The 20,977-nt window shown below is 39.2% G+C and overlaps 1 protein-coding gene across 1 annotated transcript in view; it reads left to right on the forward strand.

Moving 5' to 3' along the window:
* The window catches only part of LOC131466963 (voltage-dependent T-type calcium channel subunit alpha-1I-like), a 230,690-nt gene extending 210,795 nt beyond the window's left edge, over positions 1–19,895 (forward strand). Inside the window, exons 34-38 of the mRNA XM_058640603.1 lie at positions 3,751–3,891; positions 9,374–9,508; positions 10,992–11,166; positions 13,599–13,813; positions 15,691–19,895. Of these exons, the coding sequence (XP_058496586.1) occupies positions 3,751–3,891; positions 9,374–9,508; positions 10,992–11,166; positions 13,599–13,813; positions 15,691–16,359 (1,335 nt within the window). The 3' untranslated portion in view covers positions 16,360–19,895. The remainder of the gene's footprint in view (positions 1–3,750; positions 3,892–9,373; positions 9,509–10,991; positions 11,167–13,598; positions 13,814–15,690) is intronic.
* The last annotated feature ends 1,082 nt before the right edge of the window (positions 19,896–20,977 follow it).

Below are 20,977 nucleotides of genomic sequence, written 5' to 3' on the forward strand. Positions count from 1 at the left end.
TGTGCAGATTTAGTCTGGATTTTTTATTTTCATTACTATTTTCTTCCAAAAAAGCCATAACCACAATCGCAATGTAGGCGTACAAGTAACGACATTTAAAGGTGATTTACTTAACAAATGTATTATGTTAAAATCAGCATGATGCGTCATCACAGATTAAGGAAACATGCTAAATTTAAATACTGGCTTCACTGATAACAACAGTGCAGCAAATGTATTTTTAATTTGAAGGCTGCTAACTGTGTTTATGATTAGATGTTTTGTCTTCCTCCTAATATTGCAACTGGTAGCACTGTCAGAAATACTGAATTGATTATTAAGCTAAAAAGTCCCGGTACCGCTCTCAAAAACATCTCTACCTGTGGAGATTTATTAAACTATAGATGCTGAAAGTGGAGAGAATAAGAAGCTTATGACAAAACAAAGAATGTCAGTCCAGATTAAAGTTCTCTCTCTCTTGCACTTTGTCAGAGGATGTTTAACATATATAGTGTTTTTGTGCTTTGTTATTGTCTTCTTTGTCGTCGCCTCTCTTTATGTTGTGCTACTTTTAAGGGCGTTCATATGGAAGAAAATGGAAAGAACTTAATTACAGCTCAGGGAACGTGTTTCTTATGTACATATGACAATAAACACTTTGAATCTTGAATCTTATTACGTGTTCAAGCAGACACACTTTTACTTTCAGTCTCGTGCTAAAATTAACCAAATAGCTTGAGTGTTTATGACAGTTTTGAATGTGGATGCGTTTTGCATGTAATGACAGTTGTAAGTGCAGCGTTTTACCACACACCCCTGCAGTAACTGTTTCAAATGCCGTGTCTATTTTAAGGCATTGTTAAGCTTTATACAAATGTACAAGAGCATAGAAGTACATGTTTATCCTTTTTTTTATATATTTTAAAAGGTAAATTAGCATCTAAATGTTCTGATCATTAAAAAAAAAAAACATTGGTGGATACTGTGAGAAATACATCAATAAATCCAAGTTAAAAACATTAAAAATGTAGTTTTGTACCAACCTTTTTACCAAATCAGGAGCACAAACCAGACTAACTCTTTACTCCTCTTATGATGAAACATGCTAATGAAAGTATATGAGTGGAGAGGGTGCAACAAACTCTAAAGAAACACAATCCTCATGAAGGCAAATCAATGTATTTCAGTCTTATTGTTCTAGAGTTGGAGAATTTTGCAAATAAGTCATTACAGCTCGAGCGCTTGTTTAATCTCCCTGTGGAGAAAGGTTTGGTTTTTCTGCTTCTCCTGTTTTTTCATTAATTCACAGTTATTGTTAGGAAGCTAAGAGTTCATACTGTAAACACAATCTCACAAGATTTTAAAATGTTGCAAAAGGTCAAAAATGGGATTTACACAAACGAGGAATAACACTGAGAATAAGTCAGTTTCAAACAGTCTGTCTGGACAGAAAACAAATCACTTCCTGCGAGCAGTGCAGGAAAGTTTTTGGGCGACGTGAAATCTTGACAATGTCAAGTTTTCTTGACCATGATGTCAATTTTATAAATTGTTTGCCTACTAAGAGGAAAATAGACCATGGACACAATAGTGATTGAGTCCATGTCTGTATGCAGCATATGAATATGTGTGAAAAGTACAGCTAAGACCGTAGTACGACTAAGACAGGCAATGCGGAGGAAAAAATATTGGCCGAGTATTTCTGACTCCGCCTCCATAGGTGGCGCCGTATCTCTATAAGCTAGTGCTTATCGAATCACGTCCTGGAAAAACAAACCATTAACGGGAAATGGACGGTGTGATGGATCGTGCTGTGTTTCGTACCTGCTGTACATGTTAATCGTGAAAACCAAGTAATCGGACTATGAATCACATTATGCTGGTATGTTAGTCTGACTAAGACAAGCTTGATTTTAGTCGGACTAACGTTTATGTGACATTAAAAAGGACATATTATCATCTTAGTCTGACTAAAATTGAGATTAACAAACTAGCGCACGATCATATTAACGGAAGTTACATTTCTGTGAAATAACAACAACTACACTATCAGCTGTGTAGGGTTGAAAGAATGGGAGAGGAAGCAGATGCTAGTGCACTGACTCAAACAAGGTCATGGGCTCCATTTACCGCAACCAAGGCCCCCAGCGTAGCCAATCAATCAGGCTGCCTTACCCCTCACTGTGCATCACCTAGCACTTAAAACAACGCATACGTGTGTACTGGCTCACAGCGCACCAGCAGGTGCTGCCAAGGCCTGACTATCGACCGTTAATGCCCTCTTCACCCGGACGCAGCGCTCACGTGGAGCAAGAGGAGTAGAAAAGAGTTGATTGAGCAGTTCCCGTTCGGTCACTGTCTGAAGATGCAGGAGCAGCAAAGTAAAGAAGTTGGGCTGGTGTTGTGTAGGAGTCATAAGAAGCACTTGTAACATACACACTAAAAGTTAATGAACGTTGTCTTTCGAATGGTATTGGATACAGAATAATGTCACATTTTCTTTTTCAAGAAAAGCCTCAGTGTGGTGATAAAAGGGTAACGTAGTGAAACCAATGCTTAAAATGCACTGTAGCCACATGTCATTTTCTCCATTACCAGTTTCAACAAGTTTCACTTCAGTTTATTGCCATAAGATCTAAATGATAAATAAAAAAAAAGACAGATATATATAACAGATACAGTATATAAATAATAAAAGACAATCAAACCAGTTTCCACATGTGTGACTAGTAATGTATAGAACTAAATCTGGGGTTTGGCAGCACCAAAGCAACATACAGTGAATTATTTAGTCCGCAGATTAATTTATGTGTCATGTGTTGCAGTAAAACTTCAGTCCAATACCTAATTCCAAATACTAATCTTTAAAACCTTCCTCCAAAAAAAAGGAAGAAGAGAAAAGACAGATACTCGCAGGGTTTGTCTAATTATTCGTCCACCACTGATATTCATCTGTCCCTCTGGCTTGACTTCAAGCAGGTTCAACCTGCCAACAGTGGCTGAAAATGACAGCAGCTCCAGCAGATTCCTGTTAATTAAACACACGATGGGATCATTACCAAAAAAAAAGAGGTGAAAGAGAGAATTAGTTCAGATTTAAAGCAGGTGAGAGAAAAAAAAATGCAGTGCTTGTGTCTTCTCTAAACTGAATACAGGTATGTGCCGTAGGTGGGATATTTTATTTGTAGAGTATTAGTGGACAAGTTTCCTTTCCTGAGCATGTAAGTGAACTACAGTGGCCTTCACATGTCAAAAAGGACGTCATTCTTCTTTCACACTCTGTTTTGTCTCTTTGGGCAAAATGTATATATATATATAATGCTTATTATAAGCCTATAGGTAAATAGTCATTATTTTAAAGTGATTACGCACTTTTACAAAAAAAAAAAATATATAATTTCTTCTGCTTATCTTGGAAAGAAAGATTATAGAGACGGGGGTTATTATTAAAGTACATGTGTTTATTTTGTGCAGAAAACAAAATGCAATCATGAAAATTCACTGCTTCACAAGGAGGGATGTGTTGGACTCTGTCACAACCACCTACACTAAGTGCAAATAGAACATTTCCTGTATCCATCCCTCTAATCCACTCCAAAATGTAATGGATTCTTCTGTGGGTCATGCCCCACTCCTCCGCTACATTTCATGGAAGTCAGTCTAGTTGTTTTTTTGTAGAAATCCAGCTCACAGAAGCCTATTCAAACTGATATAAATTGTGTATAATAATGTGCCTGTGTTTGCTTATGTGTGTGTGTGTGTGTGTTGCAGGAGAGCCAGTGGTTGGACAGTGTGTCTCTGCTTATTAAGGACTCATTGGAAGGAGACATGATTGACAACCTCTCCGGTTCAGTTTTCCACCACTACTGTTCTCCTCCTGTCTGTAAGGACTGCAAGAGTCACCCACAAGAGGTCAGTAGGGGCATGTGCACGCACACACACACACACACACACACACACACGCACACCCTCTCTGTCTGTCCACGTGTCTTGGAAGCTATAAATACCCAGGTTTGTTGACCCTGAAGAAGCTTGTTTGCTGTCTATACGTTTTGTTTTTTTCAACCATCTTGGACCCTTTTTTATAATTTATAATTTCCCTTTTTATCTCATTCACTCATGTATTACTTGTTGTGTTGGAAGTAGCTGTTTTTTTTAATTGTATTTTGAGTTTATTTTTTACTGGACAAGAAACCCAATAAGACTCAAAGTAACACTCCAATTGCCACTGAATTGCAGGTCAAAATTAATTAAATTTAAAATTAAATTAGATTTTTGTTTGCGGGTGGGCGACAGCTCAATGGACTGGAAGTAGTCACAGGCATGGAGTCGCCTTGTCCGTGTGGAACTCGTTCCCCGTCGACATCCGACAAAATAATTATAATAACTGTAAGTATCTAACGTTTATAATCTGACAAACGTTAGATACTTACAATTATTTTGTCGGATGTCAACGGGGGAAAACTTGCGGAGCGAGTTCCAGACGGCCAGCGACTCCAAGCTGTCGCTCCAAAACTCAGTAGCCAATCAGCAGGCAGCTTCCTAAGCCCCACCCCTAAACAATAAACCGCAGCACGAAGAACAAATCAGGGAGCGCAAAGAACAAGTGCATTTGCGAACAATAAAATACAATATTTTTTAATGATTTATTAGGGTTTTTATTTTTCTCATGCATGTGGTTTTTCCAAGATATTATCATATGAACAGATGTACAAACATGTCATTTCCATAAATATTGTTTTTTACAGTATAGACCCACTATTGTGCTGTATTTCTTCCCTAGTGTTACTTTATCTACACGCCTTCCTCAGGTTAGACGGAGCTGAGGCCGTCGACTCCATTGGCGTGTGCAAAAATAATTCTCCCCCTAGAATAAAGTGTGAATGTTCTTCAATCCCTTTCATCGCAGCCATTAATCTGGTTCCAGAATAAAACCAGGAAAACAGATAATGAATCAAGGTCATTGAGGAACAAAACATCATAACAAGACAAATATATCCTCTTTTTTCTTTTTTTTTTATGTTGCCTCATGTTAATCGGCACTACAAGACCTGCAGATGTACAATTAGTGTGGATATTAGCCTGACGCTAATCTGCTCTGCTGATCTTTAAGCATTTTTCAAAGGAAGAAGAAAAAATAAATAAATAAATTCAAGCCACACACAAAAACGGGGCCACAGATGAGGACCGCAGTATGAATTACAAAGACAGACGGTGTAATTACAGTCAGTGCACACACAGGAGCTTTCCAGTGTGTGCAGCAAACAAACAAACAAAGCATTGTAAAATCATCGGTGCGTTCTTGTTTCTGTAAAGTACATTTTTTTCCCTATTCAAGGAAACATAATGGGCCCCAGACCCATTCACAGTAAAAGGTAACAGCTAAATATTTAATGGCTGAAGCAACACACGAGTAAGTAAATCCAGAGGGAGTCACTGACGGTGCTTCTGCAGAGGAAACATCACACTCCGGTGCGTTGGCTGCAGCGATTCTGCTCGTCCGTGGAGCACATTGAGCTTCTGGACACACGGTGGCCTCCGCAAGCGTGAGGGATCACAGGGTCGCTGCGGCAGGAAGGAGTCCTGAATAATCTATCACCGGCACCACAGAGGAAGTCAGTGTAGCAGGCACTAAGGCACTACATTGCATTATGGTGTTGATCTTCTGAATTAAAATTCCCAGAAGTTATGAAATTATGAAAAAGTATTTTTCCCAAATACTGTTTTAGTATTACTGACAGGAAATAAGCCTGTAGTGATTTATTACAGGCACTGATTATATATTAGAAGCATATTTAAGAATAGAAATTGCCATAAACTATGGAAAAAGTATGTTTTTTTTTCCAAACAAGGATTTTAGTATAATTTTTGAGGAGATTAACAAAGTGTGTGGTCATATTAGAGACACTACACTATATTATGGTGATTTTGAATATTTGCTTTGTCTGGTTTGCAGTTTGTAGACGGTCCCTGCACACTGTTCTGAAAGCTCAACCACTTGTGTCCATTTGTTACTTTGTGACAATTGAAGTGTCAGTACAGTTATTTAAAACAACTACATATAACACACAATAACATGCATTATTAATTCATTTTTTTCCCCACACATGTCACGTCCCAGGCTCCGTAAAATCTAAATATCTTTTCATGTGCAAATCTGTAAATAATGCCATATGTTGGTCAGAACGTAATTTGGTATGTGTGTGCGAACACTTTCTTTGATCCAGATTACAGATTTGGCGGCAGTGTTAATCCAAATGTGGGAAGTCCCATTCAAGACGTTAAAGTTTTGCAAGTTTCTCTGCGACATTTGAACAGATTAGGGTGACGTGTTTATGTTAGATGGTGCCACTGTCTCCAAAGCCATACATCATAGCAGGCCTCATAAAGGATACAAATAATTATAGAAGAAAAAGCATCCGAGTTCTTTTAGTCCTATTATGTAAATCATGCAGAAAAAATAGAAATTCAGGCTTTTTGGAGGGTTAGGGGAATGCACTGTGTCACTATAGAGTGTCAGGAGTGTGTTTTCCGTGTGCAGAGGGAGAGAGAGAATCTGTGCTCCCCCACATCACATCACATAACAAAAGTGCGTATTGCAAACAGCTTTGAGAGCAAAACGACTGGGTCTCAATCCCATAAATGCACACGGCACATACCCTCCCGCTCCATCTGTGTTCCCCGGTCAACCTTCCATTTCCCCCCCAGGTTGTTTGTTTATGGCTCAGTTTCACTAAGAATTGACATTTATTTCAGTGTACTTATGAAACTATCATTCCATGTCTCCAAAACTAAAGTTCAGCAGCAGAAAATGAGTTATAATACTGGCTGTATTCTTGTCACAGAAATGCAGATTTGCACATTTTTTTTTTTTTCCTATTCTGTCGCAATCAAGACAATGCAGAGTGATTTATTAGTATTTTCATCGTTGTCGACTGGCTCCCCGTAAATTGGACACTGTGCAATTTGTGTGCATTCTTCATATGCAGATGTTTCCCTCATGACGGTAATGAGTAAGAAAAATGCTGAGGATTAGTCCTCAAAACCAAATGTTTATCCCTCACAAAACAGACGGCATGCATTTGAATTATTATACATTGTTTTCGATGTATACACACATCACATCAGCTACTAACTAGGTTCTCAAACGATGGTGCTCATACGACCAGTGGTACTCAAGTGCCCTCTACTGGTTCTTGGACCTCTCCTCCAGAGAGATGACACGTTTGCACAAGCGCACTTGCATCACCTTAGTTACGCAACGGTTTGTGCTGTCGGAAAAATTCCAACGGTTTCCGAAAGCCGAGAAGATGCACGTCAAACATAACGTGGTAATTACGATAATTTCACTCGCACTCTTTCAGAGAGTTTATAAATTGTAAATAACTGCCAGATGTTGGAAGTTATTCTGGGGAAAATGGGCAAAAGCACTTACTCACAGGACTAGTACTTTTATGGTTAAATTAAGCAAATAAAAAAGTCCAGACAGACATTTTCAGTCTTAAAAAATTGTTTTTTTAGAAATTTGTTTTTGCCTTATTAGGACCAGGTTTTGAGGTACATAAGGACTGCTGGTCCTGACAAGGTCACTGTCTATATTGGTTGTGCTGAAAAAAAGGATATAAGACACTCTATATTGCACGTCGTGTGTTTTGGAAAAAATACTACAAAATACTTTGTGTTCTAAGGGTTAAAAACTCCCTGCCTGGTTGTTGAATCAGTAATATTTCTCAAATTACCTCTAAAAACTGTTTTATTATGCTTTTGACATACTTTTCATGTTCATAACCCACTTTTGTGAATATATATTATTATTATTACCATTGTCATATTATCATCTGCCTCATAGACTCACAAAAGGTCTAGTTTCTCAAAAAAAAGGAAAATATCCCATCGTAGTTCCACCTTTCCGCCGATGATTGATGTCTGAAACCTCTGCTTCCTCACCATGTGCGTTCACTCATGACGCACACAGACGTGCGAACACATCAGTCACATGTAAGGACCAAAAACAATTTCAGCTCAGAGCAGAGGTGATCCCATGAAGTCAACGTGATGTATGTGCAGATTGCATATTTCAATCTGTAGCTCCGTGTATGTGTGTGTGTGTGTGAGTGGCAAACCACCGCTCAGCCGATGTTTTAAAATAGATAACATGTGACCAAACAAGGTAACACTTGTGCCTTGATTAAATTTCTATCTACATACATGCAATAACAACTTCCCCCAGGACCTTTGTGATGGCGTATTTATTTATTACTCTTCCCTCAAATTGTGCAAATATGCAGCAATCGAACGTGACCTTCACTACTTCACCTTCTCATTTCTTTATTTTTTACTTATTTTACTCCTTTTATGTGCTTTTATGTGCATTTAGTTTGTCCTAAGTCCCAGCAATTTATCATAAACACAGATTTATCCTGTTGTATATTAAAATAAGTTGATTGCAAGAGCGAGAATTTCCGGTAAATTACAGCTAGACCAAAATAAGTGTAAATTAAAGGCACTGCTTTCCTAATAATCTAATCTAGTCGTTTCCACTGGCTCAACCCGACTCGCCACGGCATAGCACGGTTATTTTGCGTTTTCTCTAGCATAGTACCTGCTCTGGGCGGGGTTCCATGCGAGTGCCGGCTACTGATTTCAAGCCGAACAGTGCCAAACTGATCAGTTAAAAAGACTTAACAATCCTAAAAACCTGGGTTAATCTCCAACAATTACCTGGGAAATGTCTAAAATCGCAATATTTAACAGTGGAGTCTGGTGTATTTAGCCACAGCACTGCTGATCATGACCAGTGACTGTGTCAGATGGAGTCTGTTCTCCGGTCATGAAGGAAGTACTGAACAAATCTTTATTTAATTAACTGATTCTAGTGATTCAGTTGCACTGAAAACAACTGCTTTACAAGTCACTAGTCACTCGTTAGTGTGTCGCGTGTGAAACAAAGTCACGGCAGTTTCATGCAGCCGTGCAGTGATGACTCCGCCCACGTTGAGTAGGTACTATTTTGTGGTGGAAAACCGCCCCAAACTGTGCCATTCTGAGGCGAGGCGAGGCGAGCTGGTACCATAGGTGGAAAAGGGGCTTAATAGTTCCCACGTGCACACATGTGCTTAGGTCTGAGAAGGTATACATGGACCCTAAGAGATCATTTATATGTTGCATTCCTTTACAGACACAGAACGTCAGTGTAAAGAAACACTTTTCACGCCAGATCACTTTCAAAAATTAAGAAAGAAAGAATTGAAATGCACGATACTCCTGTCTTGGTTTGGAGTATCTCACGTACACCTCACAAATGACTCACTATGTGACTGTGGATGTTCTATTCTTGGTAAATTGCATACGCCGGGGTTGTGATACGACCGGCTACGGTGTGTTTGTTGGACAGATCCGACTGGCGGAGGTGGAGCAGGCGTCTCTCATGTCGGAGCAGCTGTCAGACAAGTCATCGTCTCCAGCGCTGCCTGATGACCTCAGCCTTGATGAACACAGCAACTACCAGCTGCTGGTCAGAGACAGCCAGGTACTCTCTCTCTCACACACACACACACACACACATACACACACATACAACCCTGCATGCTCATGTCAAGAGCATATAGGGAGGCAGGTGTTTTAATCAGGCAGTAAAGCATGTAAATAGTAATTAATGATGATTAGCAAGATGGAAGAGGTGTGACATGAGCTGTGAACACTCAAAGCCCCAGAGATACGTGTGTGTGTGTGTGTGTTTGCTCCTGCGTGCAAGTGAACAAGCCGTTTTAAATTTTTAAATATAATCTGAAAAAGAATTTAAGGTGAATGCACAACAGCTCATTTTCTGGGATTGAAGTGAAACTGTTTTTGACTGTGAAGAGCTGTAGTACTCGATTTTATTCAATTCATTACAAGTACAACGACTGCATTATGTCAAATATGCAAACCTTTGGCCTTTAATGTTTAAAGCATGCACTGCGATTGCGAAATTACAAAACACAGAAGGGTGTCTCCTAGACACAAAAGACAAGACGTCCGTATCTTTGTTTTTATAAACTTTGAGATGAGAGACAAGGTGAAAATAGTAGAAGAATCTTTAGAATCTCTCTTCATATTCCTTTCTGCTTTCAGGTGTCTAGATTTTTAACATCTATACTGTTGTTGTTTTTTTCCTCTGAATGGGAGGTTTTTGAGAGGGGTACTGAGGCTTTTTAAGTTCATTATTTTAAGGGATATCCAACCTATAGTTGCTGCCTTTGAGTAACTCGTTATGCAACCTGTGTGTCAGAGTCAAAGACAGTCCAAAACACGTCATGGTCATGTTATTACTTCATACAATACATCTCTTACATCATGTATCTTCAAGGGCTAAATTACAGTTAAGGTTTAGAATTTAAACGTGACAGCATGTCCCGATTTTGTTACTTTATGGTAAACGTGAAGAAAACAAAAATTACAGAGCCCTGACCCTTAACTCTACTCTCAGGGTGTGTCCCCACAGGAATAGTGGAATAAAACTCTGATTTAGAACACGGATTTTGTATGTGTGTGTGTGTGTGTGAGCATGTCTTTCATATCTCCATCTTCCCAGTCAACGTTGTTCTCTCAGCTCACTGCGGTTCCACCTGGCTTGTTTCATCACTGCCGTTATTGTCATCACTGCCGTTATTGAGGTCCAGTTCATTTGATCCAGTTTACAAGTGACAGCGACAACAACAGCCGAGCAATTTAAAGCTTTGAAGCCCGCCTTTTAATTTTATTTTTACCTCATCAAATTTAATCAGACTTGTGTTGTTGATGGATAAAGGAGGGGACATGAAAAGCGAGCTTTTTGAAATTGGAAACAAATTGTACTCAGATTTCTATTATGACAAGAGGAAATGAAAGGCTTCAGTTTGGATCTCACTCGCGCTCCAGTGAACATCAGTGCACCTGGATGTCATGCTTATTCTGTCTCCATCTCTTTGTTTCTACTCTCTTTCTCTTTTTACTCTATTCTCTATGTGTTTTGTTACCCATCTTGTGCTCAGATGGGCAGCAGTGACTCCCACAGTTCAGAGGAGCTGTCCACTCAGGTGGGCTACAGAGGGCTTCGTCCATCCAGTTCTGGGAGTGAGGACGGGGTCCGGGAGTTGTTTGAGGTGGGCGTCCATCATCAGGTGAACCCTCCTTTGTTGGAGCAGAGGAGTCCCGCACATGTTACAGGTAGTGTAATAATAAAATTACAGCATTAACCTTGGCAACAGGGCCTGAAACCTTCTGAAATTTGAGTCAAGAAATGTGTGTCCAGGCTCAAAACAACCCAATAATTCTTCCTAAAACTGACCTGGACTCTAAACCAAATCTACCCAGGATACTGATTAGATCAGCACTTATTTAAAGTCTGATTGCTTAACCAATTAACGTTAAATCTTATCGCGCCAATGCCAGCCTTACAGTACGTAGATTCATATGAGCAGCCTTTTTCTTTGTGCCTGTTTGTGATGCATACTATAATCCACCCTCCAAGGACATTCAGGATATGCATCAAGGTTTTCTGTCTTTCCTCTCTGGCTGATTGAAATAGTAGCGTGGCTATAACACATAATGTATTATGTAATTTCAGATTGAAAGCTCATATATTGTCAGTGGGATTGATTGATTTCTTTTCAGTTTTGTTTCAGTATAGCAAAAGAAGCTGGGTCAGGGCCTACAGATGGGTCGTGGGAGATTTGTTTGGGGTCCCCTAACAACATTTGCAGAGTTTCCCCAACCTTTAAGTCAAGATCTATTTGTGTTTCCCAAACATTTCATAAAACGTGACTCATTAATCAAGTCAAAATGATATTGTGTTCAAGATAGGGCTGTAAATTTGCACTAGTCACCATTTATTTTATACTGTGCCATCTTTAAAATCTGGGTCCCCGTATACACCACAGCCAGTTTAGGCAAACAAGGGAAAAATTTAGTCGAACCTGTATCAGTGCCCTCTGACCTGGCAGGAACTGAATCTTCCCAGGGCTAACTCGATTATTACACAAAAAGTCCACTGACCCACTGAAGTAGAACAAGACCTTATCCATAGCCAGTCGACTGCATAAAATATGAAGCCTTAGGTTCCTGGGTAAAGTCTCGGGTCACAGGTCAGGTGGACCTGAAGAAGAGATTGCTTATGCTATTAATAAAAATAATAATAATAATAATAATTCCAATAAAACCCACTTTGTATAAATATGTTTTGTATTCAACACCACTGAAATTGTTCAATTCCATCTCCCACATCAATTAAATCATATTAAGACAATCTCTTTCATTAGCGTTCCTTATTATCTTTGTCGGGGATGTGGTGACCCTCGCTGCTGATTTACCGCCACAATTTCATTAAGCCATGACTTTGATGTGACAATGACAGTAGGGTTTAAATTACAGGACTTTTTTTTTCAGATTGAGAAACAGGTACACAATGATTGACTTCCAATGCAATTAAAGCTGTGATAGATGAGGCCCAGCAGCAAGACAGGCACGGACATGTTGATGAATGGCATGTGATGGCATGCTTATGGAGCTGTACCCCCCAACACTACCCCAGTAATATGGTTGTCATCATAGAGCATTAAACTTCAAAGTCAATTCAGGGGGATTGTTCAACTTCATTGTGTATTTATGGTTAAAAACACAAATCACATTTCATCTTCAAACCTTACTGTATACTCACCTTTTTATAACTAGAAATGTTTGACTTTAGATAAAACCATTTCTCTTAAACATGCAAAATCAAATCCATGACAGAAATCCATAATAATTGTGTTGATTTTTCAACAAATACTGCAGCAACATTTTTACAAACTTCTTGTGAGAGAAATGTGATTTCCCAGGCTGTGAAATAATATAAATCTTCACAGGAGAATGAATGCACCATCCCCATGCATTAAATTTAATTCTGTATTTATTTATGTAAGCATTGTTGTCCATTTTATCTGCTGTTTATTGTTTCTGATGTAGTTATGCTGCCGCCCTCTTGACCAGGTCTCCCTTGTAAAAGAGATCATTGATCTCAATGGGACTAACCTGATTAAATTAAATTAAATTAAATTGAATTAAATTGAATTAAATTAAATTAAATTAAATTAAATTAAATTAAATTAAATTAAATTAAATTAAATTAAATTAAATTAAATTAAATATTAAGAAACGATAATCCATCCATCCATCTTCTACTACTTTATTATAATAATAATAATAATAATAATAATAACAACAATAATAATTATCATTATCATTATTATAATAATAATAATACTGATACATTTGTTTTATAGCACTAACAGGAGGGGAAGAATTGCAGGGGAATAAAAAAGGGCCCCAGGACTGAACCTTGGAGCACACCAAATACTATTGCTATTCTCACACTTACTGAACACAACTCACCAGTTAAAAAAGTGTAATTTTAGATCAAGCAATCTATGAATAATACTGATGATAAAGAGTGTGTTAGCTCACCATATATTGAGGTGCACAAACAGCATTTGCTTTTCATTTTGGATCAATGTCCATTGTCTTGTGGTTTTCCAATTCCACCCTGAAATGGGACACAATACACGACACACAAAAAACACTGATTGAATTGGATAAAGTTATAACACTTGTTTATTTTTCAGATAATGATGGAGAAAGCTGCTGTGGAGGTGGTGGCAGGTCTTCGCCTCTCTTCCATCTACCAGCAGACTTCTTTCATCCAGCTGCCGCAGCTCATCCAGGGAGTCCTGGGAACAGTGTTGGCCCAGGAGACAGAGGGCCGTCAATGTTGGCCTCCCCAGCCTCGTGGGCCTCCCTACGCTCACCGGGAGCCAACAGCAGACCCCTGAGCTCTCAGGTATTATGAACAGACGAATGGCTTCATCTGTGTTTGGATGGTTGGGTGGATAGACAAACAGAAAACTGACATGAGTATCAGGGTGCAACACATCAGAGACAAGGTGGCACTGTGTAAATAGATGAATCCTGGGAGAACGTTCAGTGAACCAAACTTGTCATGCGTCAAGCACACATCAGGCAGTCAGTAGGGATTTAATGACGAATAATGTTGAGCTAGCTTATGATCTGGAAGCTTGTTACTGTAAAACACCTCAAACTGTCACCACACAATAACAAATGCATCAAAGACTGACATGAAATATCGATTCAAAGGTCTTTTTCTGACGGGTTGTCAGCACTAAATGAGATTCAGCCTGTTTTGGTCAAAAGGTGGCAGCACTTCACTCGGTTAGAAATCAACTCTTTGGAGTGATATGGTTAGATAAGACACAGCAGCCTCTCATTTCGCCTGTTGCTCAGAAATACTTAACAATAGCTTTGGTGGATGATCAGATCACATTCACATTCAATGACATCCTTCTATCGCGTGGAACTCTCTTGAGAACTCATTTACTTGTAATTAAAGCCAGGAACTACATCTACATCGAAATTACCACCTCCCTTCTCTTGGCTCTAGCATGAAACAAGAAGAATGAAAAGGCCCTTATTTTAGTTCTTGTTCCCGTGTAACCATAGAGACGGGTTTCTCTTTCTCTCTCTCTCTCGTCTACCTGTTTGGTTTGTTTAGCTCGTGCCTGAGTGCCTCTGTGATCCTCAGCTGCAACAGTAATGCTCTGTGGCGTTCAGCTAATTAGCCCGACCAGCCCTGTGTCTGATACCGACTCTGTGCACATTGTTGTTCCTGGCTCACTCTCTTCATGGTCTTCTCACGTCCTGTTTCTTCACTTTCCTTTATCTCATCGTGTTTTTCTTTGGAAATCTTTCTCTCTGTGGCTCTCTAGTCTTTGGGATTTTTTCTGCCAAAATCCCCCTTGTTTTTTTTTTCCTCATTTCATAGTCTCCCACTCTCCCTTGGGTCTTGTATACTGAGAGCATGGTGTGCAACAGTGCCAGTGTTAGCAATAGGGATCAATGCCCTTCAGCCGATAAAGCAATGTGAGGAAAACAAATCCTGTGTGACACAGTGGGCGTGTTATACTACTCAGGATAAACATTATGATTTGATTTTGTTTCATTAAAACTCCAAACTTACTTGCAAATGTAATAGTTTGTATTTCAAAGTTTCTTCAAGACAAGATTAAAGTTGGCCCCTCTGCTCCACTTTTTAAGCTTTGATTTAAACTCAAAGCTTTTAAACGGTTCAGGTACTTCATTGAAAACCTTGATGGCTGCACTGACAGACTGCATAAATAAAGCAAATCCAGCACAGTCCCTGTGAAAAAAAAGAACACATAGGGACTGGACTGGACTTATTTTTCCCCTTGTTTGCAGAGAAACTGCAAAGAAACTGCCTATTTCTTTGTAAAGGAACTAGGAAAAAATTTAAACTTGGGCTCCAACAATGAATCGATTAACCAGTTAAAAATCAACCACTAATTTAATTATCACATAGTCTGGGAATTCATTAATTGGCTTGAGTTGAAGTTTTTCCAATTCTAGCTTCTTACATTTAAATACCGGTCAACATTGTTCACCTCTTAGTGACCAAGCAACTAATTTATTGATTGAGAGAAATAATGAAATGATCAATCACTAATGAGAGTAATCATAATTTGCAGCGCTAGTTTAAAGGTCCCGTATGTGTCATTTGGGAGGGTTTATTGAAAGAAATTAGTCCTAGTCTGATCATTTAAAAGAAAGCTTGATTATGATATCCTTATATTTAAAATGTGCGGAATTTCTGATGATTGTTTTCTTTAATTTTTTTGTGTGCAGCACCCATCCCACAGTGACTCCTCCCTGGCCACGGGCAGTTCGGAGGGTAGCCTGCAGACCACTCTAGAGGAGGGTCTCAGCTTCAGCGTCTCCCCGCACCGGGACCTGGACCTCCCAGTGCCTCTCCTCTGCCCTCTACCCACCCACCACTTACATCCCCAGGAACCAGTCTCAGGAGACCAGGGCAATGCTTTAGTTAAGAGACGCAGTAATACTGTTTCCCTCAAAGCCACCAGGGGGCACCAGAGGAGCCAAAGCAGCTGTGGAGGTGGCAGCACCAGCCCAGGCTGTCCCCGCCAAGACTCCATGGACCCTTCGGATGAGGATGTGGGTACTGGGACAGGTGGAGATAGCTGCCGCCAGACTTTTAACAGTGAACACTTATCAGAAACACTGATCAGCCTCTCACTGACGTCTCTGCTCACGCCCGGTTCTCTGGCACCCCAGTTGATCAAGAAATGTAACAGCACAGGTTCTCTGGACCAAACCAATCTGTCCACGCGGAGTAAAGATGGACGCCACGTCTATGGTGTAGATGCTCATGGTTACTTGTCCCATCCCTGGACGGAAGGAAGGGCAAGAGGCACAGAGGAAGACAGTGATGTAACAGGTTTCAACATGGAAAGCAGCAGCCAACCCACAGACACAACCTCGAGGAAGAATAGATGAAAACACTTGTCCGTCTGTCTGTAGTTGACCTATTTATCAATTTGCATTCCTGGATCGTCCGGACCTTGAGAGTAGAACTGGGAGAGACATGTGAAATTGTCCTGTGAAACCATTTCTGGAATTCTCTCGTCTTTCAGTCGTCTGTTCTCTCTCTCTTCTTGGATGTGGCTGCTCGGGATCAGTCGTTTCTCACAAAAAAAATCTCCTCTGAGATTGGACATCCTCCCCTTTCCACAGGATGTGTGTTTTCAGTATGAAGGGACTTAACAATAATGACAAGAGGCTTAGCCTTTTAGAGTTACCAGGAGTCAGCCTGGCAGTCCAGAGCTTCACATTTGAGCCATGCTGAAATGCAAAATATTTGGAAAGCCATTGGAGGGGCGGGACTGGAAACCTGCAGTGATGGACAAACATTTCTGAAAGTGATGTTATTTTGATGAAACTGCAAAAAAATAATGTAATTTTCTCTAAGGAACAGGGCTTGTTTGACCCACCGTGCCGTCAACCTTTGTGCAAAAACAGTGTTGTTAGTATTGAAAAGATGGCTAACCCTGATGTTTCTTTTGAGGAAGAACTGAACTTTGTACAGTTGTTTCTTGTTTGTTTGTTTGTTTTGTCTGTTTTGTCTGTTTTGTCAAATCCATCAGTAAAAGTAGCATCAACCTTTTTAGCAGATTGGGTGGGTAAAAGAATATCAGAAAAGGAAAAATACATTTTCCGTGTTCTTTTCCAACTTCGGTGTACTGAAGTTGACCGAATGTAGACATGTCTGTCTCCGTTCTCCGAGAGGGAGCCCAGGAAAGAGCGAGCAGCCTGATAGTCTGAAAATTGACAAAAGGGCCTCTTTGAATAGAAGGAATGGAAATGTGAATGCTGCTGAGAATACATGTGGGTTGTTAGTGGAAGTGTTGGCCACTTTGAGAGTGGACCCTATGTGCTTTCTACTTCCCCATGAAAGGGCTAAAATGTATTGAGTGCAGACCTGGGCCAAATTCTATTGTCAAAAAATGATTTGCTATGTAAAACAGCATTTGAAAGTGTCTTTAAAAAACAAAAAAAAGGTGTGCCCATTATTTTTAAAGACCTTTTCTGATGGTAACAAGGCAAATGTGTCATAGAGATGTCTTGTAAGACATATCAGACAGATTAGTGAGAATAAAATATAATATTTGTCCTGTATTTAACCATTTTAAACAGAAAAATAATTAAGTGTTCAGTAAAAAACATTCTCAGCCTCCATGATAAGTAGGTTTTCTACGGGTCAAAATTACACTTACTTAAAAGAGGGGATAAATAGAATATTTCACAGTACAATACAAATGTATTTTCCAAATTTCCCTCGCTCATTCCTTTGTGCAGCTCACATGCAGCATTTTTATCAGGCAGATGCTGAATTTGTCTTCCTATAGATAAGTGACTGGACTTGTTTAAGTTTTCTTGAAGTTTCCCTCTTGTCTGAGAGGCTTCTTCAGTTCAAACTGACTGGTGGCAATGCCCAGATATTTACCCTTTGACAGTTTGCTCCATGAAAACTCAAGAAAGTCTGAAGAATATGAAGAAACCATAACTTGGATGAGTATGGACCTTTACAAACATCTTCCTCAAAGATACTTCCTTTTTACCAATTCACAATGATCCTGGCAATTTAAAAATCACAGTGGCACAATGGCACTCATGCTAATATAAGTGCTAAAACAAATCCCACTGTTAAGGGCAGCCAAAACCATGCCAAGACAACACGTGGCCAGGCTGCTAAATATTGTTCTGGTAGGCAGACAACAAAACTATGTAGCCTATGTAAAGTATATGTAAGCATGTTAAAAGTCCACTTAGCAATGCTAACACTAGCACAAGTTTGGCTACGTCCAGCACCATAACACAACTCACCTCATGTAAACAAACCAAGGAGGCACTTTGTTTTTCCTGTCTACACATACACTGTGAAAGTCTTCACCCTGGCTGGAGTTTTCCAAAATTTCCGAAAAACCTAACCCACGGTTTCTGTGTGTTTAAAATCCAAAACCCACAGTTTAAGCTAGGCTTTCAAAAATACCAGCCTACATGTGGACTGGGCCTAGTTAAAGCTAATGTTAGCTGCTTTGGTTAGCTTTGTCACCTGTGGAGGAACAGTATATAATTTATGAAGGTAAGATTACAACTTTATTTACGTTGGAGTGCTTCCTTTTTAGCTAACATCAAGCTGTCTCAAGCTTTTCCTCTTGTTAAATTTGCCAAAATATACTAACACTTGCTATTCGCGTTATATATATAGAAAGATACCAATGTTAAAGGTTGCTAAGGTTCGTATGGTCACCTTACCATCAGAATACCTGGGATTGGGAGTGGGATTTTGTTTTCTTTCTGCTTTAAACCCAAATAATTATTTGACTCAGGTCTGCTTGACTGTAGCAAGATATTAGAACTTCACCTGAGACTGTGGCAAGTTGGTGTAATCTGTCATTTTGACCAAACGTAATGAGCTGTCATTATGATATAGTTATAATCTTTAACATCTACTGTAGGTACAGTTGGACCTTTATGCACTTCATAGAGGTAAATATACTAGAGCCTGACAAATGTGTTCTTTTTTTGAACGATATTGATAATGAGTAAAAAAAAGCAGAGTGGTTATAAAACCCTTAATAGCTCCCTTCCATTATCTATACTACTTATATGATAATTGGATGGTGAGCTGGAACTATCATAGGTGATATAAATGTAATTATAAAGAACTGTAAATGAAGAGAAAACACAAACACATAGTATTCAAATTAAGCAAATCAACTTAATGTTTGAGATAAAATGTATGTAAAACATATTTTCCACATTGTAAACATCTGAAAAACAAATCATAGCAATAATAATAATAATAATAACATAAATGACACGGTTTCAAATTGTGTTTTGCTGCATTGTTTATTCTGAACAACACAAGTTTTTGAAAGGCTCATACGGGCCCAATTTTTATTACTGAACCGATAAATTGGTCAGGCTCTAGCATAAACAATAAATATGTACATGTCGCGTGCACAAACAGCCACACACAAAGATGTCACTGTCAAAAACACTGCAGCGCGTCTCTGTCTGCAGCTGTGAGACAAGACAGAAAAGACACCTCGGTGTTTATTTGACACTTTGTCATCATTCTTATTCTCATTGACTTACATTATCTCCCTTTCGCAGGGAATCCAGAGTATAAAATGACTATTGACGACCCTCCTCTATTTGAGATATGCAATATGCTACAGTAGATGTACAGATAGATGTATGAGACTCGTATAGATAGGCAATATGGTGAGAGAAGATTATATTTATGAATTCATGTGTTAGAATAAAATGTCACAGAGATTCAAAGGTCACTGAAAGGATGATGATGTATTCATGTATTCTACAGTGTTGGCGTGTGTGTTTTCTCTTTTTCCCCTTCCATCTCCCCAGCCTGATTTTCTTCCTCCAAAATGCATGTGGGTTTGTATTTTTTCCCCTGTTTTCTTAATGTCATTCTAGTGTCATATAAAAGTGAGATAGATTTTCAACTATCTTGGACTCCTGGAGTTGTTTTTTTTTTTTTCTTTCCCAGGTGGCGGTTGCTGCAGTTTCTCCCCTACACAGTATGCAGGGTTGTGTCAATGGGCAGTGTTGGTTTCATTTGCTTAAAAAATATATGTTTAATCAAAAGACAATGGACATTTTCACCCTGAGGCTTTAACATCACTTATATTTCATGCATTAATTTAGACAAATCCCATTTAAATGATCCCTCTATACTTCTTTTGATAGTATGTCGACGTTCTATACTCCTCAGGAAGATCACTGAAGGGCTTGTTTTCTATTTTCCCCAATTTAAACTGTCACCAGACAAACCATGATATCCAGATTTCTCTGCAGGGTCCAGAAAGTGAAGCTGATGTTGACAATTCTGGGTTAGGGTTTGTATGATGGCAAACAGTGGCAACTCCACTGGTTGCAAAGTCTGTTCTTACTATTACTATATTGTAAATAATGGTCAGAATTTAGAATCAAGTAGACTCTTGGTGGAGCGAGCCATGAAGGTGCTGCAGGTGAGCCATGATTGGTCATTGAAAACAAATAAAAATTGATTTTAAAATAGCTTTGAAAAAGTTAGATTTGATTTCCACGAGAACTAAAACAAAACCATGGGATTTTAATGGGGTGCTATACTCGCCAAGTATGAGGCCTGTGGACCTAACAAGTGCCAGTGGGTTTACTGACACCTCATTTTCCCACTGGAACAAATCTGTCACAACTGGTGGGGGATCATCGTTGAAGAAACACTTCATTATGTGCTGGACAGGGCATGATGGACAAGATAAAAACTGTGTGTTTTCATGGCCATTGGCATTCTTAAAGGTCTAGTGTTTAACATGTATGAGGGTTTATTTGCAAAAAGGTAATAGAATGTTTGCATAAGAGTTTATGAATAAGATATTTACTTCTACACAGCTTACTATGCCACGCTGATGTGGCCGTCCCCGCACTCTCACAGTAACTGTGTGATTATTGTGTGTAATGTGCTGTGGGATATAACGATTTTTGTGCAATCTGTATCTATTGTGTGAGAGATCTGATTTTCTGAGGCACGAGTGAGTGAGAGGGC

This window comes from Solea solea, chromosome 10 (genome assembly GCF_958295425.1).
Source record: "Solea solea chromosome 10, fSolSol10.1, whole genome shotgun sequence".
NCBI lineage: Eukaryota > Metazoa > Chordata > Actinopteri > Pleuronectiformes > Soleidae > Solea > Solea solea.